We start from the raw sequence: 15,541 nt of genomic DNA on the forward strand, positions 1-15,541 counted from the left end.
CACGTGTTTATTGTCACAAAACACAGCAGGAAAATAATGAAAGTTTCCCTCGTATGTTTTCTTTTACATCACAGCTTGACGTCTAAAACCGGGGGAGATTTTCATTAGTATGTTTCTGTCACAGGGATATTTATGTGTTTTCGTTTAGAGAAAGGTCATCATGCACTCATCAATTACAGACGGTTCATGCAGTTATGACGGAGTAAATAAACAGGAGATTAAAATGTTTTAGAAATGAGTGATTTACAGCATTAGATGATTCACTTCATTATATGTTTTCATGTGTCTAAACTGTAATTGCAGTTATGTTTTGACATAAATTTAGTACAAATAAATAGCTCACAGATGTGTTTTGTGTGTCATGTTGGGCTTCTCATATCAGCTGACACCGATATTTATCACAATACAATTTAATATTCAAAGTTTCAGGTTAATTTTTCATCCACAGTTACAGTTGAAAAAATATGCAGTTATTTGTAATTTTTTTCATTTCTAAAAGGTATAAAAAGATTAAATTTACGCAACTGAAAAAACAAGGCAAACAGGCTGAAAATTTGCAGAAGAAAGGGTCTATAAATAGTTTATTTAAGAAAAACTACCTAAAATTATTATCATTTGAGAATAAAGATCTGTGAAGTTCTGCCAGTGTATTGGATTGTACAGATATGAAGACGGGCCGGGGGATTTATGTGACCACTAGAGGGAGTAGTGAGTCACTCTGCCAGTCTCCCATGTTGAGAAAAACTAACATTTACTTTTATGCATTTGGCAGACACTTTTTTCCAAAGGGACTTACAGGGGAAGATTAACAATTAAACTCTCTCTTTGTCTCTACTTGTTTTGTAAAGCACCTTAAAACAACCACAGTGAACCAAAGTGCTGTACAGAAAAAACAGAAAACAAAATAAAAGAATAAAATAAAAGATTAGAATAGATTAAAAACATAAAAAAGCTGTACAATTTAAAAACAGTATCGTACAGAAGAATAAAAAAGCAAAATGACACCATGGGCCCTTTGACTAAAGCGTCACAAAGTGACCAGATGAGATGAGAACCATAAAGAAACAACTTTTAGAGTCAGGGAAAATACATGATAAAAATATGTAAATGTCAGGAATGGAATTTGATGGTTAAATTTCTTCTACACGGGTGAGTTTGATTCTGAGATTTATGAAGATGTAAAGTTATTATGGGATGTTTACTAAGTTGCCGTTTATTGAGCCACGGTTCAGACTAAACTGTGACAGTTCTGACTTTGTTGGATTCAAACAGATCTTTAGTTCAGCTACTGACAACACAAACCAAACAGAAAACAGGTGATTTGTCATTTTAGTGTGGATGTTTTCAGTCTAAAAACAGAGCTAATGCTGCATTCCAGGCAACCTGTAACTCGTGTTTTTCCAACCTTCTACCGGTGAAAATGCACTGGAATGGCAGTCAAACCTGTGACTTCCCACCCATGAACTCGCACTAGATCGATGTACTCCCAGTTCCGAGTTCTGACATCACGTAGCAATGCCCCCCCCCCCAATGGATGCGGTGTTTATGCAAATTGTTAATTAAAACAAGGTATTGCTCTGACATTATTTATCTGCAAATGTTCTGCATAATCAGCAGCTACTCTAGCGTTAGCTAGTTTTCAGTCCATTGAGTGCAAGAATAAATTAATACCAAATACATATCCAAATATCAAAATAACATAATATAACATAGCATAACATGTGTAACAGCTTCTCTTGCCTTACGCACAGTTTTTCCTCCTCTGTTTCCTTCAAACAAGCAAATAGCGAGCACCTTTGGTGAAAGAAATTATTTTAAATGAGCATAATGTACGGTCTACCATATTGGTTTGTTTACATCTAGCTCCCACAATTCCTTGTGCTCATGCAGTTTGGCGTGACTTGCCTGGAACGTTACAAAGTCGTGAGTCGTGGTTTGAAGTCGTGACTTACGGGCTCAAAAAATGGCCTGGAATGCAGCATTAGCTAACAGAGCTAAGCTAACAGAGCTATTATGTAAACTATCATCTGATGCAGCACGTGAAGATTATAAATAAGCGTGTATGAGTTAAAACTTGATAATAACATAATACAGATCAGTGTAAACAATAATCTTTATTCTGTATTCAGTGACTGATCCAGTCTGTGGATACATAGGGCTGGTTCGTTGGTGGTTTCGTCCATAAATCTGTACTGGTGTTTATACCAGTGCTCCTACAGACTGACGGATGAACCGATCTCTAACTGTTATTAAAGTATTAAAGTCTCTCAGTCTTTATGAGATAAACATGCAGATGTACAATCACATTAACTGAAACCCTCCCCAAATCTTAATCAGATATTTGCATTACCATAATTTAGGATTAATGTAACAGGATTAAGATTAACATACTAAACATATCCTCTTTCCGATTAAAGTGTAGCTCTATGAGTCAGTGTTGAGTCTGATATTTGTGTGTTTTTGTGACGCCTGTGTCCGTATCTGAACCCGAGTATTGAGTCTAATGTGTCCAACGGTGATGCACAGTTGGAGTTTTGTTTTTGCACAGTTTTAAAGAAGTTAGAGACAAAATAAATGTTTTTAGGCCACCTCATTTCATGAATTATGTCATAAATAAAGGAATAAACTCTGCAGGGTTTTGAATCTGCTCTAAGTGTATTTAGTGAGTGTGTGCAGCTACTAGAAGTGTGTCTTGTATTTAATACAGAGTCAACCCTACGTCCCCCAGTGCCTACATTCCCCAGTGCTTATGTCCCCCAGTACCTATGTCCCCCATGTCCCCCAGTACCCATGTCCCCCAGTATCCATGTCCCCCAGTACCTATGTTCCCCAGTGCCTTTGTCCCCTAGTACCCATGTCCCCTAGTACCCATGTCCCCCAGTACCCATGTCCCCCAGTATCCATGTCCCCCAGTACCTATGTCCACCAGTACCTATGTTCCCCAGTACCTATGTCCACCAGTACCTATGTCCCCCAGTACCTACCCTAACCGGAACATAGGTACTGGAGAACATACTGTACATGCTGGGGAACATAGTTAGCAGGGAACATAGGTACTGGGGAGATATACTGTACATACCGGGGAACATAATTTCCAGGGAACATACTGTATGTACCAGGGAACATAAGTACCGGAGAACATAGGTACCAGGCAACATAGGCACTGAGGAGCTCCCTTTTAGATGAAGCTGCAGATGTATACAGTCCTCACATTGTCTTTAATGAACTGTTGACGGTTTGTACAGAGGAGAATATGCAGACCCTCCTTCCCTTGTGTTTTCGTTGGTTCTGCTGTAGGATTCGGACTCGTAGGGTTGGCTGCCTCTAAGCCTGCTGGGATCTGACAGCGGTTCGCTAATTGGCCGAGCTCATGTCTAAAAAGCAGAAGCTTAATGGAGGCAGAGAATGGACTGTATTTATCCAACATTTGAGGCATCACCACTTATTAGAGAAACTGAAACCGAAACAGCAGCAGAGAAACAGATCTGATCACCTTATTAACTTCAGCTTTAATGCCAAATATCCGACCTCCTCGTCTTTAGTTCGCATTCTATTGTTTATTTTCTGTGGAATGTTTTTTTTTTTTTTTTATCATATTAAAAAATTTGAATTCTACTATAATGTCCATGCATTTTACTACAACTCCAAATAAGAAAAATGATGGGATGGTTTGGAAGATCATCACCACCTGCGATCGGCTGTTATTTTATTTGTTGTTTGTTATTTGGTGCATTGCTATATTTCTTTATTTCTGCAGAAAAGAAAATTAGTTCATCTGCAAATGATCTGAACTTGCTCAGTCATCATATGTATATTTACTCAGATTTTATTTACTGTGCATGTATTTTGACTTATTTGTAGTTTAATGTTAATTGGTTCCAGTCTTAGTTTGGGAAAAAAATCCAAAGGTTGAGAATTTGTTGATATTGGCTAATATCAGTATCATCTTATAAGATCTTTTTATCAATGGCAGTTGCAGATATTTTTGCTATATTAATGTTTTTTTCATAAGCATGTACGTCTGAGTGTATGTTCATTCAAAAATAATATCACAAAGGACTGAAAGTCTGTAAAATAGGAACAATTATATATTTATAATGAATACTTATTTGTTACTGTGGCACAGAAGGGTGGTAAATGACCGTAAAACAAACTGAAGAAACAGAAAGTAACATCAGTCTGTTTAAATATCAGGACTGTAACAGTAATTTTCCAATCAGTGCATCTCTATGAATGATTAATGCAGTAATTCTGCATATTCTGCATAATCTATCTAATATATGGTTTAATGCCTGAGGTAAAGCAGTAGAGTGTATTATGGAGAAGACGGCATTTATTCACACAACCTGAGACATAAAACCAGCCTTTATAATCCAACAACAAGAAGCAAAAGTGGAAAAATAGAGAATCTGACATTACAGCAACATGTTCTGATCATATACACTATGTGGACAAAAGTATGTGGACACGTTGAGTTCAGGTGTTTCTTTTCTAACAGGGGTCTGGGATACAAAACACTAATTACTAATATCAGAATATAGTTTTATATTGGGATAAATATCGGTTAGTTATGTTTAAATTGTTATCTTTGCTTCTAAAATGCCTCAGGGATGGTTTTGACTTCATTTCTCTCAACATGACTGGTTTTAAATGTTTTACCTCTAAATTTCCTAAACATGCTCTGACTGTAAATAACAATTTTCGACCAAAACTAATCATCTACTTTCTTCACGTCTCACTGAGGAAGAAAAATCTCCCATTAAACTTTATCTCAAATCAGCATGAACAGGACATCTAACACTTGTAGACATGATGTGTCCCAATACTTTTGTCCATATAGTTTATAAACGTCAGTGCAATGATATTTATCCCAATATAAAACTATATTCTGACATTAGTCATTGTATCCCAGACCCGTTAGAAAAGAAACACCTGAATTCAACGTGTCCACATACTTTTGTCCATATAGTGTATTAATCTGTATTTCACCGTGTCATTCTTAAAACTGAACTGATCTCACATTTTTCTAAACATGAATCAAACTGAAGACCTGACAAATGAAGCAGATCTCAGTAATGTAATATATTTTAATGTCATCTGTTTACTATCTGTTATTTACATTTTTAGGACTCTAATCAGATGTTATTATATTGTTAAGGAAGCAAAAGTAAAGTGTTATGTTGTGTAAATGTGAGATGGGGGTGGAATTTAATCAGTTTTCTTCTTCCCACTCCTTTTTGAGCAGTACATATTGAATTTATTTTGTTATTGCTAGTGTACATGGAAATTGCTATTTTGTCGTGATCGCCTTTGCTTATTAACCCTTAAGGGTCTGAGCCTATTTTGGCTGTTTTTCAGTACTTTTGATTTTTCCTTTATATACTATATAAAGAAATGTTTACTATAGCCATGTTTGGTGTCTTTTTTTCTGCACAACTTCATCTATTTCATCTGCTTATTATTTTTTCACTTTAACCTACTATACCAACACAAAAGGACAAAAAACACACAAAAAATATAAAATCTGATTTGAAAAATGTATATATTTTATTGCATAAATAACACAAAGATGCTCAACGAACCTTTTCAAAGAATTTAAAAGTGAATATTGGTTCCAGGTAGGTATATAAAATTAAAATTGTAATAAATGAAAACTATACTCAAATATTTGACAAAAAAGCATATCTTTACATAGGTGTTTTCTCTGGATTTCTCACCCCTCCCACCCCCAGTCCTCCCAGTTTCCACATTCAGTTCAGGTGGGGATCATTCTCACCCTTACCTGTAATGCTAGTTCAGTCTGTGCATTAGAATCTGCTGATTCGGCCAGTTTTTTCCGTTTTGAAAAATGACAAAAAATTATGACGATATGGTCAGAAATATAACGCCTGGCCCAAGTCATTTTCATACTTTTATTCACATTTGTTTTCTCCGGATTCTAAACGTCTAATCTCTGGTTGTATTTGCTTTATCAACATTAAATAAAAAGTGTCAGAGTGTTTCTAGTCCCCACTTTCTAATGCAGTTGTCCACAGTGGTCTACGTGACTGACTTCCAACGCTATGACGTGTTGAAAATGTCATGTGATTCAGTCCTCAAAGGGTTAATGTATTTACTCTGGTATTAGTTCCTTGTGCACAAAAGATCCTTGTTTTTTTCTTCTGCTCAAAACGAATGAATGAATGAACGAACATGTGGAGAAATGCCAGTTTTTTTCCTCATGCCGGTGTTGGATGAGTCCGCCTGCAGGAGCATATGAGTGGATGTGCTGATCTGCCCTCCACATGTCACAGCTGATCTAAGCCACACCTGCTGCTAAACCACGACTTAGTGAAGAGGGAGAAGCAGCGCGGCGGTGGCGAAGGCGGCGGCGTTGGAGGCTGAGCAGTCGCTGCAGCGTCGTCACTGCTGCCTTTTCCTCTCTCTCTCTCTCTCTCTCTCTCTCTCTCTCTCTCTCTCCTTCTGTTTTCCCTCCTCTCCTTCATTCGAGGGAGCTCAGGGTTTTCCCGCCAGCATCCTGAAGCAGCGGTCTGTGGAATCAGCAGAGCCCTGTGGGAGAAGAGCCGCTCTGCTTCTGCCGCTCGATGGGAACGAACCCAAGGAAACGGTGACTCTGGGGATTTTCCTTCAACTTCTCCACAGCAGGAGTTGGATTTTCTACCTGGAATGAAAAACTGAAGCTGCTTGTTTGTGCAAAGCAGGTGGGATTGGAGGAATGTAACCCCCCCTCACCCCCTCCCTCGGCATACTGTGGAGCTCATCTTACCCCCCTGCTGAGATCCAGCAGGAGCCAGGACCAGGACTCCCACAGATTACACACTTCCCTTCAGCCGAGGACTAGACCAGGTCCCGGACACACAAACTACACCTGCATTTTGATGTTTTTGGTGTTTTTTGAGGCGTACGTTGACTGAGCAGCTAAAGGGATTCCCAAGGTTGAGTGGGACGGGGGGTTCAGGGGTCATCGGGCTGTCAGGGGGAAGATGCCAGCCATCCTCGTGGCCTCAAAGATGAAGTCAGGACTCCCCAAGCCCAAGCCGGTGCACAGCGCCCGGCCCATCCCCCAGACCCCCACTAGACCTTCAGCACTGGCCCTGACCCCCACACCCGTCAAGACCCAGATCCCCACGCTGGGCCAGCAGGTGGGCTCTGGACCCCCAAGGACCGGCGCAGCAGGGTCCGACACCAGTGGGAACACACAGGTCAGGATTTAAGTCACTAATGCCTCAGGGTCATTCTGTCCTTACTGCAAAAATCCAAATCTTACCAAGTGTATTTTTGTCATTTCTAGTCCAAATATCTCATCACACTTCCAATAAGACAGAATCACCTAAAGAGGAACTTGTAAGTGAGATATAAAGAACTTGTTTTTAGGCAATAGATCTCATTTCAAGAAATCTTACCAAGATAATTTACACTTGTTCCATTGGAAGATTTTTTGCTTGGAACAAAAAAAAACAAAACAAAAAAAACCATATATATATATATATATATATATATATATATATATATATATATATATATATATATATATATATATATATATATGTAATTAGGCAAAAAAAAACATCTTGAATTAAGCAAAAAATTAATCTTGAATTAAGCAAAAACGTCTTGAATAAAGCAAAAAAAAAAAAATCTTAAATTATTTTTTAAAAAAAATCTTAAATTAAGCAAAAAAAATCTTGAATTAAGCAAAAAATATTGAATCATGCAAAAAAATATTGAATTATGCAAAAAAAAATCTTGAATTGACCAAAAAAAATCTTGAAATAAGCAAAAAAAAAAAAATCTTGAATTAAGCAAAAAAAATCTTGAATTAAGCCAATCTAAGTAGAAGCCACTTTGTGGAACACATGAAGAAGTCAGTAACTTCCGGGTCGTACCAAATCAGATATCAAAAATGTCAACATGAAAACTGACATTTGGTCCATTTGCTTATTTTCAAATTTTAATTTGTGCGTACAATCGAAAAAATGAAAAACAGCTTGATTTTTGATTTGTACATGAATAATGAAAAAACAACAATTTTTTTTTGTTTTCCAGTTATGGATTCTCAACTGAATATGAAAAGAACAAATACTACACAGATTTCCCTCATTGTCATGTCACAGTTGAAGCCTTGTGTTGTGGTTCATTCGTTCCCACTTTGACAGTCAGATGAACTTCACCAATTCCACCAGACTCACTTCTGTTGTAGAAGCTGCAGTAACGTCCTGTTAATTAGCTCCTCTGTCTTGCTTATGTCTTATTAAATCAGTTGTTCTCATAGTCCCGTCCAACTTGTATCTCAGGGTTTTCAGTCTCATTATGAGGCTTAAACGCGGCACCGTTTGGAGTTTGTCCGCCTTCGTCAAATGAATCTAAAAACATGTGGAGACCATCCAATGACTGTTTCCCAGATCTGATGTTCTCCGTTTGGCCACAGTGGACTTATTAGCATGCTTAGCTTTTAGGCTTTGTACATGTTGTTATGTATTTGGCATCCAGTCCTGTTTTTTTTCCCCATTTTTGTTTGTGGATATGGTGATATGGTCCGCTGCCAGAACCTTCCATTCATGCACTTACAAATGTTGGAACACTCTGTATTTAAACCTGGAACCTGCAGCTACGGTGTTTTTATTTACAACATACAGGGGAGTTAGTATCAGCTGGTTCTACAGAAGTGGAAACTAGCCAGTACCAGTATGGCTATGTTTTTCCAGTTGGTTGCACTGGAATGAAAGTGTGATGCCATTTCCAGCTCTGACTTCTAATGGAAATGGAATGGTTTGTTAACCCATTAGTTGCTGGACTGATTGATTGATTGACTGATTGATTGATTGATTGATTGATTGATTTTTAAAAAAATATTCAGTTTTGATCTCAAGATTTCAAAAAGCTGTATCTTGGAAGTGTTTAGAGATAAAGTCATACTGTAAATGAGAAAAATATTGGATATGAACCAAAGTTTATGATGGGAGTAAATGTAGTCATCTAATTTGCATATTGTGATGTCACAGTTCAGCGGCCATGTTGGATTGAATAACATTTTGTAAATTGGGACTTTGAATGTATTTCCATGGAAGTTTTTTTGTTTGTTTGTTTTTTTTGTCATCTTATCCTTAAAAGAGATTAACTTTAACATTAATAGAAAGTAAAATTCAGTAAGTTTTAGTATCTTTTTATCCAAAGAGTAGAGTAGACAAATCTGTCCTTGCCTATCCAAACTAAAACTAAATCAACTTTACTTACCTCACCTTTAAACTGGATTTTCCTCCTCACTTTAAATAGAAACATGCCCTGAAATGATGTTAGGATTGAAGGGGCACATGTCTGCCATCTGTTGGTGGGAGGTGGTAACAAGATCTGGTATCTTTATCTTTAGCTATGGTCCGTTTTATTCAGTTATGTTGCTTGTTGCAATATTGCAGCTGTGGTGCTTAAAGGGTTAATGCCTTTTCTAGAAGTGATTTTAGCCACAAATCTACATTTTTGGTTAAATTATTCATGTTATTTTATGTGCATTTTCTTCTTAAACTTGTTTTTGTCACAAGATTCCACCAGTTTGTCAGAATTGCTCGTTGATATTTGGGCGTTCAAGAGAAACCAGCAAAATAAATTCAGTCATGTTGAAGATAGAATATGGCAGAAATTTCTTCCCCCGTTTCTTTCTTAATCCGTCAAATATGCTCTGAGTGTAAGTGTGAACCTACTTACCTGTGAAATAAAAGGTCACAGACATAAATCCAGACAGTGAGGATTCCCCCAAGGCGTCTTTATGTCAAGAACTTACACAAGCGTAGTTGACATGAAAGTATCAAAATATGGAAAAGTCTCTTCAGTTCATCAACCAACTGTACATACATACGTCAGTGTCATCAGATGCTCTTTGGTGGAGTTTTTATCTGAAGTCATCCTGTGTGGAAACTGCTGACAAGTTTAAAAAAATATGATGACAATGAGCGTTAACCCTCCTAAACACCAAGTGGGTGGAATCTACACCGTACTGCTGTAGTAAGGTCAAAATGTTTTTCAGAGTTTATTTTGTACTTTTTTACATTTTTTTTGTATTTCATCAACTCCAGCCATAAACAAAAATACCAAATACTCAATAAATGACATATTTTGTAAACTGTTTGTGATGTAAACAAACTATATTTTTTGCTGCAAAAACCCTCAAAAATTTTTTTTTCAATAACTGCATAAAAATTAAATTACTTATTTTGTATTTTTGCATCCTGGCATATGTCAGTGATGAACAGTAAAATGGTTAAAATGCATTATTATTTTTTGTGTTAGGTCTAGTGTTAAATGCTAAAATGTGTCGCTAAATGCACATGTTTTACTCACTTGGGAAAAGGGTGTTAGTGTAGTAATTTTCTATTGTTTATAATGTGCTGATTTTAGTGGCTGGGAATTTTATCCCTGTAAAGCCTGAACTATTAAATCATTGACAGAAAATTCTAGTTCGTTGAAACTGGAGCCTGTATTGGTCCTTCTGAACAACCCAAAAATGTTTTTTTCAAATATCAATTTCAATGTATGGGTTTCAATTTTGTATCATATTTGATACATCAGGTCTCAATGCTCAAATATTATTATTTTTGAACAAACAAAAACATAATAGAACACGAACATGTCTAACAAATTGGTAATTCCTTTTCAAAATTGGCAAAGTTCTGCCTCCTGACAATCCTGTAGCATCACTGGAAAGGCCTCTGGTGAATGAATTCCTCCCCCTGGTGGATAATCCGTGCATTGCATGTATCTATTTGTATACATCAGGCTTTTCAAAAAAAGAAATATCACACTGATTGTGTAGAGGGCTTCAAAAGTCTGTATGTAAATCCAGTATGACTCGGCGTTAAAGGGTTAAAAAATCATACAAAAATGAGCAACTTTTGATTTAAAACCTAAAGCAAACTGTGAAAAATAATGACTTTTTATAACATGAAGTGTAAACTGTTCATAATATGCTCACCCAGATACCGTCCTGATCTAAACACTTCTGAAGGAAATTAGAGGAAATAAAAACACATGAGTCACATCATAATGTTTGCGTATTCACTTCTGTTCAGTGGTATCAGTGTCGTCCCCGTCTCTCGGTGTGTGTTTTTGTGTTGTTGCTGTGTGTGCTTCAGTTCTGCTCTAACACTGAACGGCCAAATTCAGCCAGTTTCTGGACGGAGGCCGATCTGGCCCGGGCTCCGCCGTCCGGGGTGGCAGCGCGTGGCTGTTTTGCTGTGTTTGTAAAATATTGGCTCTGCTTAGCAACCCTGCGCTAACGGCTGCAGCGGCGAGAGGGAACGAACGCTCCATGTAAGGCATCAAGGAGGAGGAGGAGGGTGTGTGTGTGTGTGTGTGTGTGTGTGTGTGTGTGTGTGTGCGCGTGCGTGTGTGTGTATCAGTGAACCAGAAAGTGCATGTTTGGCAGCCCTCACTGTCCTTCTACTGAGCGTGACTGCAGAGGCGTCTGTGTACAGTAGATGGATCTGAATCGGCATGATTATATATATATATATATATATATATATATATATATATATATATATATATATATAGATAGATAGATAGATAGATAGATAGATAGATAGATAGGTTGGTAAGTAGGTAAGTAGGTAGGTAAGTAGATAGATAGACTTTATTTTGAACACAAATAGGAAAAAGAAATTCCAGATTTAAAGACACTCCAACATATGGAAACATATGGTGCCAGGCAAAACAAGACCCGCCCCCTCGCACATATTGTAGCTTTTATAAAAAATTTGAAGTTTGACCTACTTTTTCTTTCTTTCTTTCTTTCTTTCTTTCTTTCTTTCTTTCTTTCTTTCTTTCTTTCTTTCTCTCTTTCTTTCTTTCTTCTGGGTCACTGGCAATCTACAAACCCAATGTCGTATGAATTCAACCAATAGTTTTGCTGCTTAAGTGTTAACAAACAAACAAACAAACACAGAAATAAAGAAACAAACCGAACCAAAAACAACACCCCTTGCCTCCCCTTCAGAGGGCGAAGTAATAAATCAACCAAAAAAAAAAAAACCCAAATATCACACATATGTCTAACATTTTCTTTGTGGCTCTTTAACAATACTTTCTGTCTGAAAAGGAGCAGAAAGAAGCTGAGCCTGTATTGTTCAGCCCCACTTTACACATCCATCCCCTGAACACATAACAGTGACTATACCTCCAATAAGGACGTACAGTGAACATATATCCTCACTGTTCAGCCAGGGTCAGAGTGCAGTATATATGTATATGTACCATTTCTTGGTTGGTTGACATGCTTGTTTTTATTCTGTATATATATTTACACTTTTTTTTTTCTTATAAACTGTTTTGCACTACGCATCACAAGAGTTTTCTATTCTATTCTATTCTATTCTATTCTATTCTTTAACATGACTTGGTTAATCAGCTGATGTATACCGTCCATATAAAGAATAGGTCAGTTATTATATTACAAAAAAAAACAACAAATGAAAACATCCCTTCAGTAACTGTTACTGTTGTACACCTGTTCATCTCTGGAAAATAAGGTTTTTATACTTTTTTTTTTTATGTTTTTTTTATTTTGTGATGGTTTCACACTGTTTGATGATGATGTTGTGTGAGGAGGAGGAGGAGGAGGGGGTGGGTGGGTGGGTGGGTGATGGCCGAGGCTGCACGCGCTCAGTGGCTCGCTGCTGGTATTTGTTTAGGGGCGAATCCCGTTCTTCCACTGACCTACTTTGTGTGACTTTCTCCTGCTGGTGTGTCCTTCTTCCTCATCCCCACGGTGCTGATGAAGCAGCGTCTTCATCCTCAGCTGGGTTAACCCTCGGCCTTCCTCCTGCTTCCTCTGCCGCAGTGATGGGAATACTGCGCTTTTTTACTGAAACGCACTCGACTCACTGATTCGATTCAGTACAGTCAGTCTCTGCAGCAGAAAATATCAACATATTATCTGCACTTTGGAAGTTATTCATCAACTTCACTGCAGTGACCTTGAGTTTCAGCTGCTGCTTCTGTAAAGAGAAGGCGTCCAACAGTTTTCTGCTTTAATGTGATGATGTTAAATAACTGATACCTCAGCATCTTCTGCAAATTCTTCTTAGCCCTGTTCCTTCCACCTAATTTGCGTTCATTTCCTCCCATTTACCAAGTTCTAAAGCTTAGAACTGAAGAACCACAAGGACGAAATTGGTCAATAACACCTCATTTTAAAGGTAATAACCTCTAGTTGCAGGTCTAATTTTTTGTATGTGCCTAAAATACAACCTGAACCAAATACATTAGTCCCATTAGCTTCTATCGCTATTCAGGTGATTCTTCTAGTAATTGTTTTGTTGCTCAGGAACACTGTAAATACTTTGATTGATTGATTGAAATGTTTATTTCGAACATGTAGACAGTGAAATTAAAACAAAATCAACCAACAAAATATCAGTAATCATACATAAAAGGTTGTTAAGTAAACAAAAGAAAAAGAGTCTGGTTTTGACCAACTCGATATGTAAAGTGTCATGACATATGTGCTGTTATGATTTGGCACTATATAAATAAGATTTGATTGATTTATTGATTGATTGAATATAAAATAAATAAAATAAATGAAATTAAACATGCTCAAAAAGGAGTAGGAAGAAGTAAAAACTTATATACTCCTACCCCAATCTCTATTCCTTATTATCTCTATATAGCAATTATTATTTTATATGAATATCAATATAATAATAATAACAACAATAATAATAGTACAACAATATCACACATCCTTAGTCCTGTATACACTAATATAACAATATCCATTCACAAATTATCATTCCAGTATCAGCACTGTCAGATATTAATAAAAACTGAAAACCAAACAAAAAACAAACAAAAATTTCACTAAGTGGTGAAAAATAATGACCTTTTATACCAGCAAGTGTAAATTGTGAATAATATGCACACCTGGATACAAGAGCAGTGACTTAGATAAGATGAGATGTTAGTATATGTAACCAGTTCACTTTGTGTTGTGTATTAGATGGACAGAAATGTGTTCATAATGTGAGTCAGAATATGTTCTGAGAAGAATGATAATGAAGCCTGTACACAGAGACAGTCGATTATCAGCTGTTCGTGCTCAACCTTCGACATTTTACTGGTTAAAAATAAGAAAACAGTCAAGTAAAATCCTGTGAATGAATAGTTGTTATGCTGAGGTCAGAGTGCGGAGGCTGCTTTGTGTCTCATCAATGACAGAAAAAAGTCCTTGAATGTGTCGTCAATGTGAATCATCAGTGAATTTACTTTCATTTTTGCACCAATTTCCAACCACCACACAGAGAAAAGATGGTTTTATAGAGGATGCACAGAGTCATTGCATCTCCCACGCTGAAGAAAACACTCGAATGCAGCACAGTCATAAGAGTGGGTTGAGTTTTGTGCAGGAGTTTGAGTCATATCTGAACCGAAACATCTTGCATCTCAATCTGTGCCTTCGTTTGTGTTTGAGTTTTACTTAAACACAAAACACTGTTGACATTTCTTTTGTTTTTTGAAGGAGACGTGGACGAAACCGAACCCACACAAAGATGAGTTGTGACAGGAAAAATAATCGTAGCCGGGGGTGGTTGAATTGGAGATCACAGGCAGAAAGAAAAGTACAGCACTAATGTTCGCTATATAGACAAAAGTATGTGGACACGTTGAATTCAGGTGTTTCTTTTTTAACATGAATCTGGGATACAAATCAGTAATAATAAATTCATGATATAGTTTTATATTGGATAAATATTATTGAAATATTAGTGGTTTTTCCATTGGACATCTGCACAAAACTTTACTGATATTTACTAAATGTCAAAAAAACAGAAGTGCATAATGTCGTTCTTTCCATAAAATCACAAATGCGATGATTGGTTTATTTATTATCGCGAGATGACACGAGAAGTCGTTCCACAAACATGGAGACGAATGTAAATATCATGTTGATTGACAGATACATTCAGGGTGCAATTTGTTGGGGGGGATTGGGGAGATGAACCCCCCCCCCATCTGGTTTTTACATCCCTACTTCTGCTCAATGAATTTCATCCTTGGGGGGGGGGGCAACCAACCAATGTACATGACAGCAGGTTTTATTCTACCTGCAGTATATCCTACATTACTGACACTAATGTTCACCTGAACCGAACTGTCGGCAGTCTCAGAATTCGCAAACGTCCCCATGGACTGGGGTGCTGTAAAAGGTGTGTGTGTGTGTGGGGGGGGGGGGTTAAATGTGACCAATTCATGGGGTCGAGCATTTGTGTGTTCAGTGGATACAGGTTAGAAGTTGTGAAAATTTCGTGTAAGATCCGCTGTATAATAGAGGAACAGAACCAGGAGTTGGACATTGAAAGTATGTAAAGTTTCACTTTCATTTCACGCCAACATTAGTTACGTTAGTCATGGATCACACCAAAAAACACCCCCCCCTCTCTGTTTTTTTGACAAATCGCACCCTGGATACATATCTAAATTATTCATTCATTTTCTGAACGCGCTTTATCCTCACGAGGGTCATGGGGGTCGCTTGGAGCCTATCCCAGCT

At 37.3% G+C, this 15,541-nt stretch overlaps 1 protein-coding gene across 1 annotated transcript in view; it reads left to right on the forward strand.

The window, feature by feature from the left end:
- Nucleotides 1-6,374: 6,374 nt before the first annotated feature.
- nav2a (neuron navigator 2a) overlaps nt 6,375-15,541 on the forward strand; it is a 251,125-nt gene continuing 241,958 nt past the window's right edge. Inside the window, 1 exon segment of the mRNA XM_030130568.1 lies at nt 6,375-7,202. Coding sequence (XP_029986428.1) covers nt 6,984-7,202 — 219 coding nt within the window. The 5' untranslated portion in view covers nt 6,375-6,983.

Source organism: Sphaeramia orbicularis, chromosome 3, assembly GCF_902148855.1.
Source record: "Sphaeramia orbicularis chromosome 3, fSphaOr1.1, whole genome shotgun sequence".
Lineage (NCBI taxonomy): Eukaryota > Metazoa > Chordata > Actinopteri > Kurtiformes > Apogonidae > Sphaeramia > Sphaeramia orbicularis.